Source organism: Pituophis catenifer, unplaced genomic scaffold, assembly GCF_029215685.1.
Source record: "Pituophis catenifer annectens isolate HBS135680 unplaced genomic scaffold, rPitCat1.0.hap2 SCAF_3, whole genome shotgun sequence".
Classification (NCBI taxonomy): Eukaryota; Metazoa; Chordata; class Lepidosauria; order Squamata; family Colubridae; genus Pituophis; species Pituophis catenifer.
The window spans coordinates 154222078-154248072 of NW_027256883.1; the positions used below are offsets into that span (position 1 = coordinate 154222078).

The 25995-nt window shown below is 36.7% G+C and overlaps 1 protein-coding gene across 1 annotated transcript in view; it reads left to right on the top strand.

Annotated features, from left to right (window-relative positions):
- The window catches only part of FAF1 (Fas associated factor 1), a 198552-nt gene that overhangs the window by 40193 nt on the left and 132364 nt on the right, over nucleotides 1-25995 (top strand). Inside the window, exons 5-7 of the mRNA XM_070939550.1 lie at nucleotides 2747-2838; nucleotides 7628-7719; nucleotides 14792-14897. Coding sequence (XP_070795651.1) covers nucleotides 2747-2838; nucleotides 7628-7719; nucleotides 14792-14897 — 290 coding nt within the window. The remainder of the gene's footprint in view (nucleotides 1-2746; nucleotides 2839-7627; nucleotides 7720-14791; nucleotides 14898-25995) is intronic.

The window sequence follows — 25995 nt, forward strand, 5'->3', positions numbered from 1 at the left end:
AAAAATCATAGGCATATTGTGGCAAGTGTTTGTCCAGAATTGGTTTTTTTAAAAAAAAGTAATATATAATCAAAGAGTGACACCTAGTGGCAAGTATATGTTTTATTTGCTAAGCAGGTACTTGTTTGGCTATTCATTTCATATCCATTATTATGCTCAATTCTTCACTGAATTGTGTCTTTTTTTTGAGATTGTTTGAAATTCAAGTTCTCAGTCTCATTTTTGATTTTGCACAGCTCCAAATGAGAAAATGATATCAATGTTTTAAGATCACTTTAGCTGATAGATTAATAAAATGCTCATTTTTAATCAGGCAGGGGGGAAAAAACCCCACTAGACTGCATTCTGTTTTGAAATTTCACTTTTTACTAATCCAAGGCCATACTTTCATTAGTGTTTCAATAGTATTTTAATATCTTCCATCTGTCTTTTGCTCAGGGTCAATTCACACATTATACAGAAGCAAAGCTGGATTTGCCATCAACTACACATGCAATAAAACTACTGCTAAGCACCATATTAAAACTATTTTTAAAAACTTTTTATAACTATCTGACATATTGAAGTCTGTCTTTTTAATACCAAATTTAACATCTTCAGTTCACATTCTTGCAAAAACAGCTGTGCGTTATGTGCATGAATGCTTCTCTCAAAGTCAGATGTTAACTTTTTTTTTCTAGTAATGTAATTGCATAAAATGCCCACCAGATGGAAGGAACATATATCATGTGAATAGAGAAATAATTAAAATCATGCGGAACTTGGATGACATCGGCTTTGGAACATGAGACTAGTGTTCTGCATTTGATCATACTATATTTGCTATTGAGCAACAGTTGTATAGTGTTGCTCAGTTGGGGTAATTCAGTGCTTGAAAAGGGCTTTGAATAAACTAACAAATTTTGGAGCTTAGAATCAATTTGATATGTAATTTTGATCTGAAAGAGAAATACAAAGAATAATTTTGATCTGAAAGAGAAATACAAAGATTTTTAAGGAAAGAATTCTACTCCAATTTAGCCTTTAGCTCTGTTAACAGCAATCAAAACAGTTAATTAACATTCTCGTGAGTGATATTGAGGACCAAATTTTAGTGATGGAACAGAATGCATTTTTGTAGAAGAGCCAAGAGTCAGTCCTCACATACCTTCTTCAAACTTTTGAATCCCATTGTGGAATATGCCAAGATGGAAAAGCGTTTTGTCTCAATAAGTAGCTGTTAGCTAAGATGGTAAATCAATAGTTACATTATGTGTAAATTTTAAACATTTCAAACAATTTAGGAAGGTTTTTAGAGCCCAAAGCATATATCATAGAAAGCAAACTTCTAATGCAAATTATATACCCTAAACCAGGGATGTCAAACTCAAGGCCCATGGGCTGGATCCGGCCTGTGGGGTGCTTCGATCTGGCCCATGGGGCTGTCCTGGAAACAGCAAAGGACTGGTCCATGGTGCCTCTGCTAGCGGAAATGGAGTTTGGGGGCCCCCGGACTCCGTTTTTGCTGGCAAAGGGCTGCAAGAGGCCATCGCGGCCAAAATGGGACCTGGGGGGTACACGCGCCCCCTCCAGGGTCTTTTTCACTGGCAGAGGGCTAGCAAAACAAACGAAAAACAAAACAAAAGGAGAAATCTTTCTCCTTTTGCATTCGACCAAGCAAGAAAGGACAGGAAAGGAGAAAGAGAAAGAGGAAAGAAAAGGAAAGATGGGAAGAGAGCAAGGAAAGAAAAATAAGGAAATGGGAAGGAAGAAGAAAGGAGAATGAAGAGGGAAGGAAAAAGAAGAGAAGGAAGGAAGGAAATTATAATGATAGTGAGGGAGGGTCTGAGGGAAGTGCTAACTTAACATTTGGCCACCACAGGTGCCACTGATACAAGTGACGTCAAGCTGGCCACACCCACCTTGACAACACCCACCGTGGCCCACCAAGGTCAAACACAACCCTATTTCTACCGCATAACTCCCAACGACTGGTAAGATCCCACAGAGTTGGTCTCCTCCAGGTCCCGTCAGCTAAACAATGCCAGCTGGCGGGCCCGTGAGGGAGGGCCTTCTCTGTGGCTGCCCCAGCTCTCTGGAACCAGTTACCTCCTGAGGTCTGGACCATCCCCACCCTATTGGCCTTCCGAAAAGCGGTGAAGACCTGGCTTTTCTGGTAGGCCTGGGGCTGTTGATCTTGCTCTTGCGATCTGGTGAGATCCAGCCATGAATGGTGTGAATGAGTTTTAATGTTTTTAATGTTTTTAATTTTTACATGTTTTTTATAATGATTTTAAATGCATTGTGAGCCGCCCTGAGTCTTCAGAGAGGGGCGGCATACAAATTGAATTAATAAAATAATAAATAAAATAAATGATGCGGCCCTCAGTGAAATTGAGTTTGACACCCCTGCCCTAAACATATCAAAAAATCCATTTGTTTTAATTTAGAAATAAAATCTGAATTCCTTTAATTCATTTTACAAAAAATGGGAAAAACAATATCAAAATTCAATAGCATTTCAAGTAAAATCTATTATTATTTTGCATTTCTCTTGTTTATATTCTAAACATTTTTTCAGTGTTCCACTTTTAATGCTATTATATATGAATTTATGGAGATAAACTAAAATACTTAAAGACATATGTTTAAAATGCATTGAGTAATGCCTGGGATTCTTAGATTTTATTTTGCCTATGCTTTATAAAGATAAAGCAGAAAAAGCAGAAGTGTTTTATGATGATTCTCCTTTGTGTTTTTTTTCCAGGAGAGATCAAACATATTTTAGAAAATGAGCTTCAGATTCCTGCATCGAAAATGTTGCTAAAGGGCTGGAAGACTGGAGATGTAGATGATAGTGTAAGTTTTTATATTTGTTACAGGATTTTTTTCTCAATGGACCGTTTTTGCCAACTAATGCTAATGTGTCAGCATATCTAAAATATTCTGGATTAAATGGCATGATTGCTTGTACAATGAAGGCACAATATTTACAAAGGATAACATTTAACTTTGACAGTAGTTAACTTAGACAATATTCAGGGCAGTATATTCTGTTCCTTCAGTGCACGTTTTCTCTTTTAATATTCTGTATCTGAAGATTCCCAATAAGGATGACATGGCACCTTCTTGTGGTCACATACACAAGATATACAGGTAGTCCTTGACTTATGACCACAATTGAGCCCAACATTTATGTTGCTAAGTGAGACATTTGTTAAGTGAGTTTTGCCACGTTTTATGACCTTTCTTGCTACAGTTGTTAAGTGAATCATTGCAGTTGTTAAATTAGTAATTGTTGTTAAGTGAATCTGGTTTACCCATTGACTTTGCTTGTCAGAAGGTCACAAAAGGTGATCACAGAACACTGTAGCTCTCATAAATATAAATCAATTGCCAAGTGTCTGAATTTTGATCATGTCACCCTGAGATGCTGCAATGGCCACAAGTGTGAAAAATAGTCATGTCACTTTTTTAATATGTTGTAACTTTGAACGGTCACTAAATGAACTGTTGTAAGTTAAGGACTACCTGTACACTGTGTAAAAACAGAGGATTCCCCCTCCCCCCTTAGAGAGGGCTAGAAATCATGTAAAACCCTGTTCATGGGGCCATGCCATGTTACATCATCTGTATCTCTCTGCTTTTATAGTTTAAGGGAAGGTGACATATATATATATATATTTCTATTTCTGATAGGACTTCTTTTAATATACTATCAGTGATTGAGAAAAGCTTTGTAGGAAACAGATTTTTTCAGTTGTCCTCTTACAACTTCCTTTAGTTCCTGTTCCAAGTAGCAACAGAAAGCTTTCTCTATCGCATTATAAATACTTTTTTTAATCTATGCCATTGTTTATATGGTATTCATTTATTTATCAACAGTACATAAGCTGCCGCCATCTCAAAGACTGGATTGTGTATGACATCAAAGAAAAGTAATAATTAAATCCAAACCAATATTAAAACAAAAATGAACCACAAAAGGAAAGCAAAAATAGAACCTATGATAAAATCCAAGACTGGATATTCATAATCTGCCAACTGGAACTGAAAGCACATTAACTAGCTGTTTATGAATGGTAGCACATATTTCTGTGGGAAATTTTTTTTAAAGAAATAAGGACAGAAGTCATCAAAACCAGCTGGATCCAGGAATGGTTTCCTCAAGAATGGGCATATAAGCATCTCATTCAAAGCAGGAAGCATCACCCTCTTCCTCAAAGAAACATTAATAACCTCCTTGATCCACCCATTGGTTTCCCATGCCTGAAATAGTCAGGAAGACATGGATCCAGGGCAAAGGTGACAGGGAACTCTTTCCACTTCCTTGAGTTCTACAAGCTACAAAGAAGCCCAAGTCATATCACAAGACATTACCTTCTTTATCATCATAGGCTTTGGCCAACTGATATTCATTTATAAATAACTCCGTCACAACAGTCATAAAATGGCATTCTGCCCATCTCCCGAATGGCATTTCCCACCTATATTCCATATAAATTGAAACCGAGCACTTTGTGTGTAACTGACTGTTCCTGGTGACTTTCTGATAATCCCACCTTTCCTCTGAAGAAAAAAAGCAGCGGTTGTACCAAGCCTGTTTTTAAAAGAAGCATTAAGTAATATTGAGATCCAGTTTGGTGCAGTGGTTAAGATGCTGGCCTAGAAACCAGGAGACTGTTTAGGCATGAAAAACCAGCTGGATGATTTTGGGCCATCATTCTCCCTCAACCCGACTCCACTTCACAGGGTTGTTGTGGTGGGGGAAATAGGTGGGGGAGGAGGGAGTATTGATAAGTTTGCCACCTTGAGTTATATATGAGAAAAAAGTCAGGGAAAAAACCCCCTAAAATAATGAAGATTGAATTGTAGTCATATTGCCTTGGTCCTGGTAATAAAACAATCTAAATTTATTTTTTCCACTGTATCATCGAGAGGCCGATTAATTTAATTTATTTTTAGTTATCTTAACTTTTACATTGTATGTTATTTTAATTTTCAGCTGTTCACTGCCCTGAGTCCCTTTGGGGAGAAGGGCGGGGTATAAATTCAATAAATAACAACAACAACAACAACAACAACAACAACAACAACAACAACAATAATCATTTATTGAAATAAATTGGTTTATTCAAGTAGAAACTGAATGGCAATTTATTATCAGTGCTGTACTTACATTCCACGGTGAGATAGTGGTTTTGGGAAAACTTGATTATCTCCAAAGTGCCTTTGGATTTATGATTCATAAATCATGCATGAAGGTGCAGCACCACTCTATATCTTCACCAGTGACATGCAACATACTGTTAATTTGCTATATAAAAGGATGCCAGAGTAGACATATTTATATGTGGAAGAGCTTGGGTTCAGTTCTTGGGATCTCCAGATTAAATGTAAAACATCTCTAACACAGGAATTGTTGTCAGAGATCTGTGATCTGGATAGGTTTAACAAACTTTTTTGACCCAAGGGCCAGATAATTCTCAGATACCTAAGGTGACAGTTTCCCATTAAGTGAACAGAGTAGGTGGGTTTGCATGGCCATCTGCAGAGACGGCAAATGGCAACATTTGTCTTGAAGTGGAAACTGCGCACCTTTAGTCTGTGCATTGTGAATACTGTATGCAAGTTCATAAAGGGCGGAGCTTGTGTTACATATTTTGCGTTTTTGATAAAAACTGAACTTGCTGTAGAAGCCCTTGAGGATTCAGAGGCTTAATATTTATGGAGAGCTTTACAAATCAAACCTGAAATCTGGAAAATTACAGGCATTTCTCAACTTATTAATGACCACTTAATGACCACTCAAAATTACAGCAGCCCCACCCTTCTACCCGCACTCCTAATCCATGGGCTACCCGCCCACACACTGGTCACACCCACCTCATTCCTACCTACTTCCTACTGTGTATAGGGAATGTCAGCAAGCCACAATCATCCCCAATCAGCTCCAGTCCTGCCAGCACTTTCAGCCCCGCTCCTGCCAGCACTTTCAGCACTTTCAGCTCCCAGTTCAGGCCAGCACTTTCAGGGCTGCTAGGCTTACTCCTTCCCTCTGGGAGCCTCCCATCGCTTGGAGATGCTTGCAATTCAACAGCAGAGAAGGCTGCTGGCTGCCTTATGACATCATCCTTCCCTTCAGGAATGAGAGTAGGCTGTAGCAGTGGCTGGCAGCCTCCTGGAGGCAGTAGGATCAAGGTTAGCTGGGTGGGCTGTGGCAGTGCCGGCTGTGCCGGGGCTGACAGTGTAATGGTGAAAGATGAGGGGAAGAGATGCTTCCTAGGAAATTATCAGATGAGAGGAGGGAGCCCCTAGTGAATTAATGGTCCGAGAAAGAAATTTAGGAAGTTCCTGTCCTAATTAAACTGATGGTTAAACATGACAGCAGGAGATTTGTACCTTCACATTTGCAAAATATTCTCCCACCCCCACAAAGTGGGGCAGGGCCCCACTTTCCTGGTCTTTCATAAAGAAGTTAAAATATGGCTCTGCCTGGGGAAGAAAAGAAACACGTAGCTATGAAGCTGGTTGGTGCCCTGAGAGCCCTCCCTTCGCCTTTTTAATTAACTTTTAACAGGGCTAAATTATTCTTAATTATTGCCTCCTCCTGAACATTTTAATTTTGAAATTTTAATATTAACATTTTAATTTTTATATGCTATTTTTGTATTTTGATGTTTTTTTGTATTCCACCTAGAGTTTCTCTGAGGGAGATGCGTGGTTCATAAATGAGAAAAACAAACAAACAAAATAGGGTACTGTTAATGTAACCTTACAATAAAATAGAATTAGCTCATCTGGTCGTATTTCCTGTCTGGTTTACTTAGGAGATTCAGTTGATGCCTGTTGTTCCCCATCCAGGTACTCAATTCTCCAGGCATTGAGATAGATCAACAGCATCACTTAGATGCTGGTATCAAAGACTAGAATGAATCATTGTGAATATTTTTTTAATATTACAAATGCCATCCAATCTGGTCAGAACAGAACACACATAATAAGCCTAATATCTGCAAGGTGTGTTTGGTCTTTTCTCTACTGAAAAAGAGGCAATGGGCAGGAGTCCTACTAGGTAAAAATGTAGCAATGATTTTATTAGAAAATAAGACAAGCCTGGCATGCTACTTTTTCATATTACAGAAACATCGTGATTCATTGAAGATTAAACATGTACAATATTAATTAGCTTCATGACTGTAAGACTCTTCACTATAAAGAAGGGCTGCTGTGTTTCTTCGGAAATTAATACGGATATTAGCGATAGAAGAAAGCTTGTTGATTTCTTTGGTAATAGAAGAAAGCTTGTGGACTGGCAGCATTTTAAATTGTACCTTATGTGTTACATGCAGTTGTATTGCAATGAAACCTACTAAGGGCAAGACTGAATAAAAATTTTAAATATTACCAATTATTACTACCAATGGGATTTTTGTGTGTGGGGGAAAAAGATTTTCATCAGGAGCATAATAAGATTCCTGTTGTACTTGTTATTAATTGTTCTTCTTATCTTGTGATTTTTAAACTCACATAATTATGGTTGCTATTGGTAGCGACATATAATTTTGCATCAGTTTGGCTTTATGTTTCAGATACAGACCCGAAACATTTTGACACTTCTAAATTTTAAATATTTTTTTTCCTGTAGATTATTCTAAAAACTCTACACTTGCCCAAAAACAACAACCTGTATGTCCTAACGCCAGACTTGCCACCACCATCTTCATCAAGTTTGCCAGGGTAAGTCACAAATAAATTTGAATGTAAAATATAGGGCTTCATGTTAATAGTATATTTGAGGTTATCAAAACTCTATACATTTTACTATCCTTAAACTATATATATGCAAAGGCCAGAGTCTATAATAGATTTTCAATGAGCATTTTTCAAAGCACTGCTATTATTAAATTTTTAAGCTTTGTTCCAGGAGTAAATTGATGAGAGGTAGTTGCTAGTAGAGATGATAACCATGCTTTTAGAACAGGAGATTTTATTGTACTATTTCTTCCAGCTCTTTTTATCCTACATTTTCTAAACTGGTCGGGCTAAGGATTCTTATTTTGTTTTACAAATAAAATAAAGAGCATAAGCCATGCAGAAATGATTGCACATTCCAAATTATTTCAACAGAACCAGCAGTTTTTCATAGTTATGTTTTGCATTCATAGCTTCTCCAATTACATTTGACAAAGCATGATTATTGAAATTGGCGATAATAAAATCATTGTTTTAGAAAATTTGTGGTACAAGATGAAATTCAGTTACAAATCTATAGGACTTGAGTGATTAAGAACATTTAATAAATTTTAAGATCACATGAAATGAAGTCTGTGCCTGCAACCAATTCTCTCATATGAAGGACAGAGAGTTGTGAGAATTCTGAAGCTAAAGCAGTTTGGAAAGAGGTGTGCATGCAAAGCAAAAAAAGACAACTTGATTAGTGGGCATTAACTAAAGACGGCATAACATTTATTCAAACTATAACCTTATTCGGCCTACTGATCAATTGTTTTAGCAACATACTATGGCACAAAACTTACTTTCCAAAGATCCAGGGCCGGACCTGGGGCCTTTCAATAGAAGAGCAAAGGAACAGCAATCCAATAGCCAAGCCAACGAATGGCAAACCAATCTTTATTCTTCAAAGCTGGTCTGGAACTTTGGTACACAGTGAGTAGGGAACAACAGGGTCCCTTGCAAAGTCAGCGTTGGGAGTGTCTGCCTCCCAATGTGTTTTATAGTCCAGAGACTATGCTTGCATACTGTCCAGCCACAGCCGCTAGTCACCAAGCATCCAGTAGCCAGCATTTGCAGCCTTCCTATCCTTCCAGCGGCAGCAGCACTTCCTCCGTGCTGGAGGCCTGTCTCTAGGTCCTCGCACCGTCGGCAGCAATAGTGGTTCCTCCCGACCAGAGGACCAACCATCAAAGTGACCAGCTGGCAGGCTGTCAGCTGACAAGCGCATCTTAGGTGTCCTGGGCCTCTCCACAGCAGCAGCAGCCGCCTTCCCTCCTGACTGGAGGGCTGACCCACGAGCGATCAGCTGTTGTGCGGTCAGCTGCTGAGGAGCGGAGAGCGCAGCACCCAGAAATTTCACTGCAGCAGTCGCAGCCTTGCCCATCGCTCCTGTACTTCCTTGGTGTTGTGCTGCTGCTGCATGGATGGCTCATGTGCTCCTCCCCCCCAGATATGTGAGCCCCGGATCAGGGCTCGACAGGCGGCTCACCCCTACCAAGACCGCACCTGGAAGACAGGAGACAGAGTCATTAAGCAGGGCACCACAACATGTATTCCCTCCCTCAGTTTGTGAGGGTATTTTTGGTGGAATTTCCTAAGCAACTGTGGGGCTATCACATCCTGATCCGCCACCCATGAGGCATCAGTGGAGGGGTATCCTTTCCACCGAACCAGGTATTGTAGTTTGCCCCTGTGAAGTCAGGAATCCAATACCTGATCTATTTCATACCAGTCCCCCCCTACTGGACCAGGTGGTGGAGGGAAGGACCAGATATTGGAGTCCTCCACAGGTTTCAGGAGGCTGCTATGGAAGACGGGGTGAACCCTTCCTAGCAAGGATGGGAGCTTCAATTCTACAGTAACGGGATTGATCACCTGAACAATTGGGAAAGGGCCTGGGTATTTTGGGTCCAGTTTCTTGCAAGGTACTCTCAACTTGAGCTGTTTAGTTGAAAGGTACACCTGGTCCCCCACCTGGAAAGGTTTGTGGGCAGCCCGTTTTTTGTTAGCCTGCATCTTATGAGTCTCGGCTGCTTTCTTTAATGCCATCTTCACAGCGCTCCATACTTCCTGTATCTTCTTCACCCATTCGCATAGGTTACTGGAGGGAAGAGGGTCTCGAGGCTACTTGGGAATGGGCATGAAATCCACCCCGTTAACCACTCGAAACAGGGTGAACCCGGTGCTACTGTGCACTGCGTTATTGTACGCCACCTCCACAAACGGAAGGAGGTCTGCCCAATCCATTTGTTGGTAGGTGACATAACACCTCAGATACCATTCCACCATGGCATTTTCTCTTTCTGCCGCACCGTTGGTGCTGGTGTGGAATGCTGAACTCAGGCCTTGGGAAGAACCAATCAGGCTGATGAAGTCTCGCCAGAATTTCACAGTAAACTGCATGAAATAAGTTTGTTTGGAGAAGAAGTTGATGACTGTCCATATCACGGTGTGCCCCTTATTCTCTGGCAGTTCTACAATAAAGTCCATGGTGATCTCCTCCCAGGGCCGGGTTGGATCAGCCACAGACTGTAAGAGCCCTAGGGGTTTCCCTGGCTGAGGTTTCATAGTTGTCAAACTTGCCATATCATGTTGCCGTCGTGACATTTCACGATGTTTTCCCCATTTGCAGAGCTGGGGTGGGTGTGGCCTGCGTGTGACACATCTGGCCCGTGGGCCACCAGTTTGACACCCCTGCTCTAATTTAAACATTGGTAGTATGCAAGATTGCATGCAGCAGAAGAAGAATTTTTTGAATTTTCATTCTTGAACAATAGTATGCCCTGATGGATAATGAGCTACTTTCAAAACTGAAAAGAACTGCTTTTGAAATCAAAACATAACTTTATATGTTGTAGAGGCTAATATATCCCAGCGGTTGAGAAAATATAGAATTTGGGTTTATTTCCCTTAGGTGAAATAAATTTACATAAATTCAGGTCAGTTCTTCTACATTTATATATTTATTTAATTTATCAAATTTATATAGCCACCATCTCACAAGAGGAGTAACTATGAATTAGTCCCTCTGAATAGTTAGCATTCAGGATATAAAGTAAACAAAAGCTTTCTGAGTGATTGCTGTTTTAAACTAATTTGCTATTGCTTGCTGCATTAGCTACAACAAACATTACATTTACATAGTGACTTCATATTTTGTTTTAGTGTAAATAAACTGTAATTACAGCAAATTTGGATGACTGTCGACATGAGCTTGTATAAATCTGAATGTTTGCAATAGAAATGTTAATTATTATGTTTCATGATATTTTGTTAAAATGTAGATGTTTGGTAAGAAAAATGAATTGATATGATGAATAATGGATATTTTTCTACTGAAATTAATGAAGAGGCTCTCTGTGGGATTAAATTGGAATAATAATGTAGTATATACTAATTGCCTCAGATTAAAATCCATTGAACTCAAGAGAATTCTCATTCTCTCTCTCTCTCTCTCCCTCCCTCCATCCCTCCCTCCCTCCCTCCCTCTCTCTCTCCCTCCCTCTCTCTCTCTCACACACACGATTGTATTACACTAAATATTAATTTAAAAATGCAGGCTATATAAAATACTTTTCTTTGAGAAGCCAGCTGTGGCTTCCAATGGAATAGGATAGGAAAGAAACTCTTTCCATCCCAAGTAGTTCTTTGTGCTATTTTCCATACAATTTCAGAGGGTGTCTTAATAAACAGCTTATTTTTTAGAGAGGAAAAATAGGGTACCAGGCTTGCTGATTGTGCTAAATTATTACTATAAAAGATGATGGAAAAGATATATTCATGTAGAGAGGAAAGAAGGAAACAATTCTTCTACTGAATCCTCAACTTAAGTTTAAACAGTTTTGTCTTTTGATTTTCCAGAAGTCAAGGTTATTTCACATACTGTAGAATTCAGGGTTTTTTTAAAGCAAACCACGGAGAAACATATTGAAATAATCACTTCACAGTTTCACCACAATTGTGCAAGATTCTCTATTTGTTGCCCACAAAGATAATCTCATACAGTATCAACACATGGAGGAAGGAGCGTTTTAATAGAGTAAGCTTTTTTTGGATAAGAATGTAAGTTAGATCTAAACTGCCAGTGATACAAATAGATACACAGCTAAATATTTCTCATTATTTGGGAGTGGGTGGGAATGAGATTGAAAAAAAAAACTAGGTTAGAGAAGCTAAAATCTGCAGCTCAAAATATGATTTGTTGCTAAATTTTAGCTCAATATCTACATTTTTAATGGTTGTAAAATGCAAGTAGAAAGATCAGAAAAGATATTTTTATTGGCGCACAGGTAATGAAGGAAATAATTACTCCTCATTTTTCTATGGATACTATTTATAGAAGAAAGTCCATGTATGTAAACTGAATTTATATAATTAATGCTATATTTGTTCTGGCCCTTAACATACCTTTTTCAGAAAGTCTGTTGTCATTGGCTGTTTGAGAAATTGAATATTGAATGCCTCTTGTATCAAGCTATGTATCAGTGAGGGATGTTTTAGATTTCTAACACCTTTAACACATTTTTATATTTAAAAAAAAAACTATTTTGCAAAGTTAACATATAGATGTAAGTTTAAAGTTGATACATATAGTAGAGTAAGTAAAACAATTGATTCCAGTGATTTGAACAAATAGGATTCTTCTGTATGATTTTGAACAATTAGTTATTAATTTCACAATTAGCAGTTTTGATAGTGAAAAAAGAGGAGAGATAGGAAAGACATGTGTACTTTGCATATATTCTAATAGTTTTTCCCATGCCCCATATAAAGATTTTTCCACTGCTATATGCATGGTTTCCAATTTTATATTTAGAACTATGCAGAAAATCTGGATGTGAGATCTAGTCCTGAAGATAATACCATGGAATAGTTTGTCTGTGAGACTTACTGTCCAAGAAAAAAATCTTATTGAAACTAGCTTAAGTAAGTTTCAATACAATACTTGTTAATAACTAAGTGTTTTCAAATGTTTAGTACTTCAGTAGAAAAAAGTGATAAAATAAGGTAATTAATAAATAGAATGTTACTGAAATTCTGAATTATACATTTCTTAATGTATAATTGTGCATATGTATGTGTGTGCATGCATGTGCATATCTGTTTCACCAGTAGGTATATGTACCCATTGTCAGCTGTGATTATTCTCAAGAATATAGATGCTAAAAATGTTCTAAATACTTGAATTTGATAATCAATGAACTCTGGTTAAGAAGTATCTGATTTAATGAGTTGTTTTATTGGAATCAGATTAATATTTCATTGGACAATGTACTTGCAGATTTTTTTCAAGCAAATTAGAGTCTGATCTAATTTGTTATGTTTTCTAACGAGAATAATGTGTATTAATGTACCTGTGTAAAGAACCAATTATTGTTTTGCTTTATATCACCAGAATTTATGTTGGAAAGATGTGTCACTGTGTACTTTAAATATATTTTGTTGGTTAAACCATTTTATATCACATTTAGGCAGCAATCTTATGGACAATGATTTTTGAATACATTCAAATGAGAACAATGCAATTTACTTCCAAGTAAACACGCATAGAATTATACTGCCTAAGATTCCCCTACCTCTATTTCAAACAATTTGAGTGTGCAATAATACTAAAATAAACTGAAAACAAATAATAGTGCATCATTCTTTGTCAGAATGGAAATAACAGTTCATTAGAATCTGAATAAAATGGCTTCCTGTAATCCTGGCTGACTGATTTTCTCTTCCATAACTTGAAAGAACTATGGAAAGAAATTTCACAATAGTGTAAAGGACCAGAGAGTACAATTGAATGTATGTGCTTTAAAGCTTGATATTCTAAGCACAGCTTTGGGATCCTTTGTGTTCTTTCAGCTTGGTTGTTTTCTTATAGACATTTCATTACCAAACTAGGTAACATCATCATGCTAGAAGGGAGTGGGGTTTGCTCTTTTTTTATACGTTAGTGGCTTGCCCTATCGGTTCTGTCAGTAACAACAGTTTTCCCAGATGATATAGGAAAGGGAACATTGTTTATATGAAATGTATACATGATTTTTGTCTCATTACTCCCACTTAGCCCTTTCTTCTGTAGGTTGAGGGACCCTCTGGAACAGCATGGAATTTAATGTGGGATGCTGAGCTGATAAATTTATATGAGAAATTCTGAACTTTCTGTGAGAACTGAAATACTTTCCACTCACTAGGGCTTTCTGGAATCTATTGTTTTATTAGTCTATATTTACTGAGATTAATAAATAGTTCAAACAAAGGACAGTTGATGTAATTATTTCTAACATTTATCCAAATCAAGAATGTTCAACAATTGATTTATCATCCTGTTTTTGGTATAATTTGTGTTTTTAAAAGTTGACATCTGAGGCAGTAAGGTCCATAATTAGAAAGAAAGAAATGAGTATTCTTACTATTTCTGAGAACTGAGATTTATTATTTTATCATTTCTGATTTCTCCCAGATTGCCTTAGAAAGATGAACAGTTGGTTGTAAATGTGAAATTGGGAGGTGAAATAGAGTCAAATTCATTTGGTGTTTCCTGAGATAATCTCTGAATCCTGGAATTTTCCACATGCTCACTAGCAACTAATTGGACAGCAGTTGTAAACATTTGTCATGCTTAACCGAAGAGCATAGCTGTCACATACATACACAAACTTGGCACATGAATACATAATTATTTGTGTATATGTAAACAGTGTAAGCATCATCAAAGCTTTTTGAACTTAATTTAAAGCCTAGAGGTCTCTTAATATGAGTGTGTTGTATGTGAGACAGATAGTTATTGTGTGTGTGCATACAGTATTGCTATAATTGCAGTAAGAATGGTGTTGCGAAAATTCTAAAGAGTTGAAATATAGCCTCAGATACTCAGCTACCTTAGACGGAGTTAACAGGTCAGCTCCCTTGGTCATTCTCCAGTTGCTTCCTTGCCTTTAAGAGCAAAAAAAGAAAATGATAACATTGTGCCTAGACCTGTCTCTGCAGAGTTTAGGTTACTCCTGGGGTTTTGCAGCTAAATGTAAAGCAAGTTAGAACATGTTCGCTCCTGATATTCTTGTTTTTCTTTCAACCCTTTCAGTGCCCTGCAGGAATCATTAAATCAAAACTTCATGCTGATCGTCACCCATCGAGAAGTCCAGCGGGAGTACAACCTCAACTTCTCAGGAAGCAGTACCATTCAGGAGGTGAGCTCTGTCTCGCAGCTGAAGAATAAATGTCGCTCATTATAACTAGTGTCAGCTTTGTTAAAGAGGGCTTATGTATTCAGGCTGCATACTTCCTTTCATGTTTCATTATTAGGTTTTTAGCTTTTAATTAAGTGGATGATGAAAGATTACTGTAGGTACATCAGATGGTGTAACCCACATATAACATTTGCATTAATTTTACCCCAAAGCGGTTGTGTGTTTGTGAGCATGCTGCCTTATAGTGTTAAAAAGCTTCACCAAAGGTGAGGTAGGGCTGTCTGATAGGGCTGCTTCTTCCTTTATTTAAAATTATACACAGTTTTCTTACATTCTTAGGTATTTCTTGCATCAGTTGCATTGCTAGTTGTCATAATCTTGATTAGGACCGGGATTGCAGAAAAATGATTTCTGTTTAAAAATAATTTCATTGTCATTCTGTAAAACAACCACCAAGGGGTGATGTTGCAAAGAGGAGTTCCTCGCTAATTTGTCCTGAAAAGACAGATGCACTTCCTAAAGTAGTAAATTGCCTTTAACTAAAAATTCAATATTGTCATAACCTTGTTGTATATCAAAAATTGAGCAATCAGATTTTTGAAGGGGTTTTTTTGCTTGCTAATTCCAACCTATTTATATACACGAGGATTCCAAATGGGAGTGTTTCTCTTGAATCTTTTTTTTTTCTTTCATTATTGTATGAAATATCTCCCCTCCTCACTTAACACAGTGGCTGGCCTCTCAAGAAGCCAATGCATGTGTGAAATGATCTGTATTATGATCATTTTTTTTTTAATACTATCAATTCTTATATTTATGTTGTTACAGTATTAGCAGCATGCTTCGTTCATGGGAGTTGATGCTGGGATGGGATAGCTAAAAGGATTATATGGTTTGGACATTAGCATCTTTTCATTTATTTTTATTTGAATACATTTAGTACCAATGATATTAAACCAATATAGTTCCTCCTTTGCATAATTTTTTAACTCTTACTAAGATCACCATGAAGAATATGAATTTATTTGCTAAAATATACTTTTGTATCTTATGTAGTTCTTTATATAAAAATCATTACCTATCTATATACATACATACAAACATATTGAAGCCCCTCAATAACACACACACATTATACATACACACCAATATAACCAGTTAATTGCAACATATGTTATATTCAGTAAACAATTACAGCTACTTGTTATGTAGTTACAAATGGAAAATTATTTTGCAAAAAATACCATCATTTCAAATTTTGATGAACATCAATTCCGTTAAATATCAAATAGTCATGATTGCCCTATTTATCCAAGGCCCGTAAAATTGTCTCCCATAAAATTGAATTCCATTCCTAAATATAAAATGAAATTACTCAGCCTTTCAAATTTTGAACTAGAATCTTATCCACTTTTAGTAAATATCTGTCATTAATTTCAGGGGCACAGGTTAAAGTATTGCATAAGTTCATGATTGACTTGGTAGTGCTGATAAGTTTTGCTTTATTACAAATTTTATGAGTCAGTATGGCTGAACTGCTCATTAGTTAAAGCTAAATAACAATGTACCTTCCAGAAAATAACACCATGATACTCACAGTGGATCTACTGCATCATAAACTATTTCCAATACTGTAGAATTTTGAGAGGTATTTATGTGCAGAATGAGTCTAAATTATGGGTTGCATTTTCTTTCAATTCAAAAATTGAACTTCCTCTTTGATTGAACTGTTAAACTGACCATGTACTAACCCTTGATTTCTGAAGTTAGTTCTAAATTTTCTCCCTTTTATTTAAATATTTTTTAAAATTAGGAAGTGTACTAAATCAGTAGTAATTTAATTTTATGTGCAATTTTCACTTGTCTACCACCAGAGGGCAGGAAGGTCTATTCAATTATTTTTTCCAAAATGCTACCCAGAATTTTCAAATTAGCTTCCTGTGTCTTAACAAAAAGAAGTATAATGGCTGAGTTATTGTTTGATATGCAGATAATTGGCATATTGCGTGAAATGAGACTTAATTTCATCCTTTAAAATTAAACAGTGAGATTTTAAAAGATATAAAATATTCATTAATGCTCAGTGATTATAAAGCAGTGGCATATATTTATTTTACCTTTATTACTGTTTCGATGGGAAATACTGCAAATACTTTGCAAATCGAGTTAGCCATACTGACAAGTTGAAATGTTTAAGCAGCATTAATGCAATCTACTTGCACCTGATAGCCTATGCAGAAAGATTCAAAATGCCTGCATCAATTATTAAAAGAAACACTTAATATTCCAGAAATGTTTCAGGTCTTACCACAACTATTGGATATAACTATCTCCCTTGTTCTTTGATTTAGGCTTTATATTGCTGCAGTGCTTGCAAACAGTACTAATAAATTTTTTTTCTTGTCTTTTCCAAACTAAAATGGTGTCATAAACATTTTGTAATGAACAAGTGAAATATCTTTTAGCTGAGTTAATATGAATAACATTATTTTGCTAGTTTCAAGTCAATTCCTAATGAAATGTACATTGAAAAGATATTAAAATGAAGAAAGTAAGAATAACAAGTTGAGAAAAAATTAGTGAATATCTTTACGAATTGCTTTTACTTGCAGTTTGGCCTACAGAGGTATAAACAGAAAGGCAGCAACCATTTCTTTTCAAATAATTATAATAAAGGAGAGCTAAGATAGTAGCATTATGGATGGCATACTGATTTTGTAGACTTTGTAACTAATGCTGAATTCAAGTGTGAAACTAGGTGAAAATCCAGATATCTGTTAATGGATGCTTTTGTGTTTGGGAAATCCCTCAAGTTTAGTACAGTACAGACTTGTAATTCAAAGTTGAATCCACATATTATATTCATGTCATCCTATATTCTTTTTCACCTTCCCCCCCACCCCCTGCAACAGCCAGTTTTAAGATGGACTTAAATTGAACTAATTTTTGTGGTGTTAGTTTTTATTATCTTCTCCTCCTCAAGAATTTAATAAGAATTAAAACATAACTCACAATGAAGGGTATCATCCCCTCTTGTGAGCCTTTTTTGAAATGGAATTTAAATAGGTTAACATAAAAGTTATTACTAAACATTAATTCAGCTGGCTATATCACAGATTAAATTTTATCACAGATCTATTCTATTATATCAGTGCCTTAGAATGAAATAATTTATCAAGGACAATTTTGTTTCTTTAAAAAAATTAGTTTAGATTCCACAATTGACTAGTGATAAATTTTTAAAACACAAATACATAAGTTTATAAAATGGGACTTCAGAACAGTTTTAATGAGATTTGATTTTAAAACATTTAAAAGATTATTCAAAATAGTTATTTAACACCACCATTCCCAAATCTGCTATGTGAGGCATTAAATTATTTCCCTTGGACATAGAAAATATTGCTGTAATATATTATTATTAACATATTTGAACAGACACAACTAGTTTCTTTGATTCTGTTGTGACCTTTAAATTATGGTGTTGCAGAAATAAAGCCAATTTCCCTGCCATTAGAATAAGAAGCTGGTGACCTTGATATACAGCCTTATCGCTTATGTCAACCTTTGTGCAAAAGATAAGGTATCACTTACATCAACGATGGAAGACTGGCAATGAATGCTATGCTTAACGCTTGCCTTTCTGTGACACAAAATTCAGTTGGACATGCATAAACATTCTAAGTAGATTTAACATTTTAATATAATATAATCTAAATAATAAGAATCCCTCCTTTTTTAAGTGCACATTTGCCTACTGACATAATAACGTGATTTAGCTGCAGCTAAATTATTTGTTTTAACAGAGATATTTCCACAGTGATTTGTAGAGCAATAATTTTTAATAGCAATAAAAGGAGGACTGACTCTAAAATCAATCAGATAATCCCATAAGCATGTTTTATAAAGATGTTTTGATTGAAATTGAATTGGTATATTTTTACTCAGAGTTTTTGAGAATCTAAGAAGTAAAGAACCAGGGAAAAGTATAAAGTATAAGACATATTGTACTGCGGCTAAAATTGGCCGCTTCATTTAAGATTACTGCTGACATAGTCTGCAGCTCTACAAAGCTGGTATACGTTAAATAAATATAAAAAAGCACATTTTACAAACGAAGCTTTGTGTGTTAGCAGAGGGCGCTTGTGTTCGTGCCCAAAGCTCCACTTGCACAAATAGAGAGCTCTTGTGATAATGCCCTCCACTTGCGCAAGTGGAGCTTCCCGTACACGTGCCTGCCTGCCACTCACACAAGTGGAGCTTCATGCGCACGCTTGCCCATGACTAGTGTGGCCTGGTTTGAAACAGGCTGCAGCCGGGGGATTGTGGACCCTTGATCTACATGCTCTGCCTGGAAGCATTATTTATTTCTAGACGCTTTTTAGATTGCAACAGTGAGAAGACTACTAAGAGAAAGAGATTGATAACTTATCCTCCAGAGCATATAGAGAATCCATGATCATCTCAGAAGGAAGTGTGCTATAATCCAAAATTAGTCATGTTGAGTTCAGTTATGCTAAATTGCTTAGAGATTCTAGAAATAGCATGGCTGGAGATTATTTTGTGGCGGTTTGTAGAACCACCGGTCTCCAGTGGTTTCTGCTTGCCTTGTAAGATTGGTCAAGGTGGCACTCTGAATACTTTCTATCAAGCAATGTCATCCAGTGGGACTCTGGAAGCATTCCTTCTCTGTCATGTATCCTGCCCTTGGGAATAGGATGTCCCAGAGATCTGTATAGCTTCCATCCTAGAAGAGTTCCACAATTTTTTAAAAATAGCTATGCTCCCAAACGTGGTGTTATGGTGGTTACTGAGCCCCTGGCAGATTTTTTCCCCCCATGTATTGTGTTTTTCATCCAGGGGCACATGTGCCTTTCTTTTTAATTGTTTTCCTTTTTAAAAAAAATTATGCAAGCCATGTAGAGTCATTTTGTAATTGGACAGCTTTCTAAGTCCAAAACATCTTAATAAACCAGATTGAGGAAGGCTATTTTAAATGTACTAGATGTGACTTTGAATAGAGTTGAGAAGTAGCAAGTACTAGGTAATGAGAAGAACGAGCTTAACACTCCTAGAAAAACCAGGCATTGTTCCCCAGTGAAGGCTTGGTAACTACCAGATAATTACAGTGGCCATCTGGAGAGATTGACATCACTGAATCCCCTAGGACTCTATTTTTCCCAAGAGACCATAAAGAATATAAGCAACTTTGGGTGATTACTTGATAGGATTTGAATAATATTTCTGCTTCAAAGATTGGTGAGTTGGTAATTTGTCACCTTTTCTAAATTGTAGGAATTATGAAATCCTGTTAGAGAATCTGTGATCATAATCACAAGGTCAGCATTTGACATGGAAAATCAATAATTTGTTGAAGTTGTCCTGATTAGGTAGATTGAATGTGGAAGACTGAACAAGAATCAGGGCAGCATGACATAATCATGTCCAGCAAATGATTGGACATGACTCTGTCATGCTGCCTAATACCTTGCTCAGGCTTCCACACTTGATTCTTTAAAAGAATCTGCTTCTATAGAAATAGGAGATTCCCAAAGCAATAATATAAAAAATATATTTTTTTTTCATTAAAATAATGATTTTTATTTTATCATATATATCATTAAAATAATGATTTTTTTTCTTCAGAGTACATTTCCTGACCCCCAGCAGAATCTTCATAGCAGACCACAGTTAGAAAGCTTATTGCAGAAACTGTATTACCCAACACAGAATTAAAAACCAGAACTGTCTCTCCTAGAGTTCTAAAAATATATGGGTTTTTTTGTGTTTTAATTTTAGTTTTGTGGGCCACCCAAAATCCACTAGAATTGTACAGCCAATAAATTTAAATTAAAAACAATTTTTTAAAAAGAGTGTCCTTTAGTGCAAAATCTACAATATCAAATTGGCCCATTTAGCCTTTCAGCTAGAATCAGGATATTTATATTTTTGGGGGTTAATATGGAAAACTGATTTCGTATATTCTGCATCAGTTGTTGAAAGGAAATGCAATCACCCTTTCAGTATTAATATAAATTGAGGGCTACAATGGTGCTTAAAAGTTTGTGAACCCTTTTGAATTTTCAATAGTACTGCATAAATATGACCTAAAGCATGATCTGTTCTCCATATAAGTCCTAAAACTTGATAAAGCATTTCTAATTTAAAAAATGAGTAAAAAAAACTTAGTGGCAAAAGTTGGTGAACCTCTGGAATTATAAATTCATTTGAAGGGGAAATTAATGTCATGTATTTCAATTATTGGGATAATAACCAGATGGTGAGTATGGGAAGTCTTGCCTTATTTAAAGAACAGAATTTTGGATATTCCCTCTCAAAATCTGATCTTGGAAGTTATGTGGAAGGATATGTGGAAGGGTGTCATGACATGAACAATGGAGATTTCTGAGGGCCTCCAAAAACGTTGATGTTTATCAGGCTAAATATGTATTTCAAAAGTGTTTAGACTTCAGCAGTTCACTGTCAAGCAGATTATACAAATGTAGGCAGTTCATTCTGTCTCCACCTCAATCCAGCTCCCGCCCTCCCCATTTTTTAATTGGGCTCTGTATTTAGCTTTGTGTAGTTTTTTATTTATGCTTTTTATCTTTGTAGCCTTTTTATTTTCATGCATGTAAGCTGCCCAGAGTTACCCTAAGGTAAGATGGGTGACCAATAGACTGACTTACTTTCTTTCTTTCTTTCTTTCTTTCTTTCTTTCTTTCTTTCTTTCTTTCTTTCTTTCTTTCTTTCTTTCTTTCTTTCTCTCTCTCTCTCTCTCTCTCTCTCTCTCTCTCTCTCTCTCTCTCTCTCTCTTTCCTCCCTCCCTTCCCTCTCTCTCTGTCTCTCCCTCCGTCTCTCTCTTTCTCTCTCTCTCTCTCTCTCTCTCTCTCTCTCTCTCATTCATTCATTCATTCATTCATAAAAATCCAACACCATTGTTACCTTTCTCAGGAGTACCAACCAACCAAGATCACAGTAAAAGCAAGGAGTGCAAGGAATGCAATACTCCAGGAAGTTTCAAAAAAGCATCTGAGGAACTAAACACTTTATTTTATTAGTGAATGTCAGTGTTCATGAGACCATCATCAGGAGTACACCAACACCAATGATGCACAGGGCAGGTTTCAAGAAGAAAACTGCTACTCTCCAAAAAGAATATTGTTGCCTTTCTACAATTGGCAGTTGACACCAAACTTAAACTTTTTTGGCTTGCATGAGAAGCATTGCATTTGGCGAAAGACAAACACTGCATTCCAGCATAAGAACCTTCTCCCATTTGTGAAACATAGTGGTGAGGTATCATGGTTTGGGCATGCTTTATTGCTTCTGGACCAGGATGCCTTGACATGATTGGTGGAACTATGAATTCTGAATTGTACTAGCATATTCTATAGAAAAGGTCAAGGTATCTGTCTGTGAACTGAAGCACAAGTAGGAAGTGAGTTGTGCAGTAAATCAACAGTCCAAAATGCACAATTTGTACAACCAAAGAATGGTTAAAACAAAATAAGGTTAATGTTTTAAAATGGCCAAGTCCTGAACTTAATCTTATAAAAATGTTGTGGAAGGACCTGATTCCTCCAATCCAATAGGCAGGACAAATCAACCTTTATCAAAAAATCTACAGTTGTAGTTATTTCTGTCCATGGGCAGCACACCGATAACTAAAAGCAGAGTTTCACATTCTGTTGCCACACACAAAGATGGAGTTTTAAATAACTTTCCTTAATTAATGAACAATTTTATTTATTTATTTATTTATTTATTTATTTATTTATTTATTTATTTATTTATTTATTTTCTCTTGATCTAGTTTTAGGACTTGTGTGGAGAACAGATCACATTTTAATTCATATTTCTGCCGAAATATTGAAAATTCAAAACCATTCACAAACCTTTAGTTACAGCTACCACTGTAACTAGCTGAGAAGAGAAGCATATCTCTGTCATAAAAAACCCAGACATTTTCTATTCTGTTCTTTTTTCTCTTTTCCTAAACTAATCAGCTAAAAAAGTCAACAAAAAAACTTACAGCATTAAAGGATCAACACAACCTCAAAATTGGTAAGCATAGTAATTAAAAAGGGAAAAAAATGACTAGAAATTATGTTATAAGCAGAACAGCTCCAAAACTGTTGATTGTATTGCTTGAAATCCTTCTTCTTAACACTTCCTCTTTTGTAAAAAAATAAAATAAAAATCAAATATTGACAAGAAGCACATATCAGCAATCCATTGCTGAGTGTCAGTGATCACCTTTCAACTTTATATAGTAATTCTTTTAGCAAATCCTGCATTTTGTTGATATCCTGACAGATTCATAGATTGATCAAGAGTCATGTTAAAAATACATAGAATACAATAGAATAACAGAGTTGGAAGGTACGTTGGAAGTCTTCTAGTCCAACCCCCTGCTAAAAAAAAAGACCCTATACCATTTCAGACAAATAATTGTCCAATCTCTTCTTGAAAATCTCCAGTGATGGAACATCCATGATTTCTGAAGGCAAGCCATTCGACTGGTTAATTGTTGTAACTGTCAGGAAATTTCTCCTTATTTCTAGATTGGTTCTCTCCTTGATTAGTTTCTATCCATTGCTTCTTGTTCTGCCTTCAGGTGCTTTGGAGAATAGGTTGTGGCAGCCCTTTAGATATCGGAACATTGCTATCGTGTCAGGATATACTTATATCTTGCCTAGCCCCAATGAAATAACTACCGTATTTTTTGGAGTATAAGACGCACTCCCCCCCTAAAAGTGGGTGGAAATGTCTGTGCGTCTTATACAGCGAATATTACCGAAGCCTCGTCCACCCGGCAGCCCCCACCCTTCAGCCGTTTTCGGCCTCCACACGTCACATTTTCGGCCTCCGTACGACCCATTTTAGACCCGTACCAGGCTGTGGGGATTCCCACAGTACATCGCTGCTGATTGCCACTTCCGTGCATCACATTTTTGGCCTCTGCCTGTCACATTCTTGGCCTCCACGCATCACATTTTTGGCCTCTACATGCCCCATTTTTGGCCTCTGCACCCCCCATTTTAGACTCGTTCCAGGCTGCAGGGATCCCCACAGCACATTGCTGCCAATTGCTGCCTCCGCGCATTGCTTTTTCAGCCTCTGCACGTTACGTTTTTGGCCTCCTTGCACCACGTCTTTGGCTGGTTCCAGGCAGCGGGGATTGGCAGCAGCGGCAAAAACGTGACATGCAGAGGCCGAAAACGCGACGCGCGGAGGCAGTGATGGGCTGTGGCGATCCCCGCAGCCTGGAACAGCTGATTGGCCGATCCAACCACCAATCAGCTGCCCGTGCTGAATCAGCCTGCAATAACATGCTGAAGCTGACCAGGCTGTTTGCTGTTTGCTGCAAGGACGCTAGCCAGATGAATACCAATGGATGCTGGTAGGCAGAGGCAGAATTAGTTTTTTCTTGTTTTCCTCCTACATTAGTTTCTAACTAATGTGCGTCTTATACTCCGGAGCATTTTATACTCCGTAAAATACGGATTTATTTGGTGGTCTTCATACATGCTTCTTTATTTTTTATCCTATATATCTAAGGCAGTTGGACAGTTTTCCAATGGAAACTAGGATCATAGATCATAGATATTATTCATATTAATTAAATGTTTTACATGCCTTTAATTAGAATACATCTCCCCTTTAAGATTTACTTCACTACATATTACATAAAATGAAATTGCAGTGAATGGGGATACTCTTAAACTATATGAATTTGCAGTGGAAATGGGAGAACAATTGAGATTATAAAATGTTCTTTCAAGCAACAACAATCTACTGCTCTTTTATGGCTGGTTTCCTACTGATGAGATCCATAATCTTGCCATATAAGGACAGAATGACTTCAGTAAGGTTTTCATCAACTGATATCAATGATAGAAAGATAGTTTACACTGGGAAGTCAAAACAATATCCCAGAAAAAGATGATGGCAAACAATTTCCATGTTCTTGCCAAGTAGTGTGTCCAAGTAGTCACCAGTTAGCTTAGTAAAAGGAAATTTTTATTTGAAAGCCTTCATGGAACTTGGAACATACATGGAATAAAATTCTGTCTGTCTGTCTGTCTGTATGTTACATACTACTAAATGTCTGATCCCTATAACTTTCTACTGTTTTAACTGGGTAAAACAGTAGACCAAGAGACAAAGTATTTTGAACCAAGGCAGCTCAAATGGGCTAACTTATAAAATGCATCCAAAATCCAGAACCCATGACTCTATGGAATTTGAAATTTGTCAATTTTTGTAAAACATTTTATTACATAAATATCATAAAGCAGTTTATGGCATAATACAACATGTCATAAAACATGTCTTATGCTGATGTTTGACTGTGCCATACAATTCCACATACTATTTTCAAGGCAGATAATCTGTTAATGTATCCTAACTTTTCCAGTGAAGGAAGTATATTAGAAGCTCTGTCATTGTTGAAGGCACCAATATAAGAGAATATTTGTGGTTCAGGGTTGAACTGTGGAGTCCTCTCTCAACGTGGTTGTTTTCTTGCAGATATCTCATTACCAAACTAGGTAATACCATCAGTGTATTAGGAATCTAGAGAAGAAATAATTCTGAAAGGTGGTCATGAGTGTGTACACACACACACACACACACACACACACACACACACACACTTGAAGGTAGATGTAGAGGTGCAGAACCAAGCTTCCATGAGTAATATCACTAGCTAAATCAGGCCATAAAATGACTCACCTGTTCCAATAATTCCATTAATTTAAACAGATTTACTAATTATATTAATATTTTTGCTAAGAGCACCAGAATCAAACTAAAAATTTATTGTGTAAAGTTTAGAAATTTGAATTTTATTTTCAGCTAGCATAGCAGGTTTTTCCTCAAGACGATTGTAATCTTTTATTTATTTTTAATATTAAAATTGTGAAAATGCACATTTGTTTTCTCTTAAAACTTTAGGCTTATATTTTCAATCACTTTATTCACTAGTGATAATGAATTTGTCAATGTTCCACAGGTGTAATTTTAAACTGGGGCGGAGAGGAATAAACTTCTTAAAAATTTAGTTTCCTCCAATGCCATATTACCACCTGGT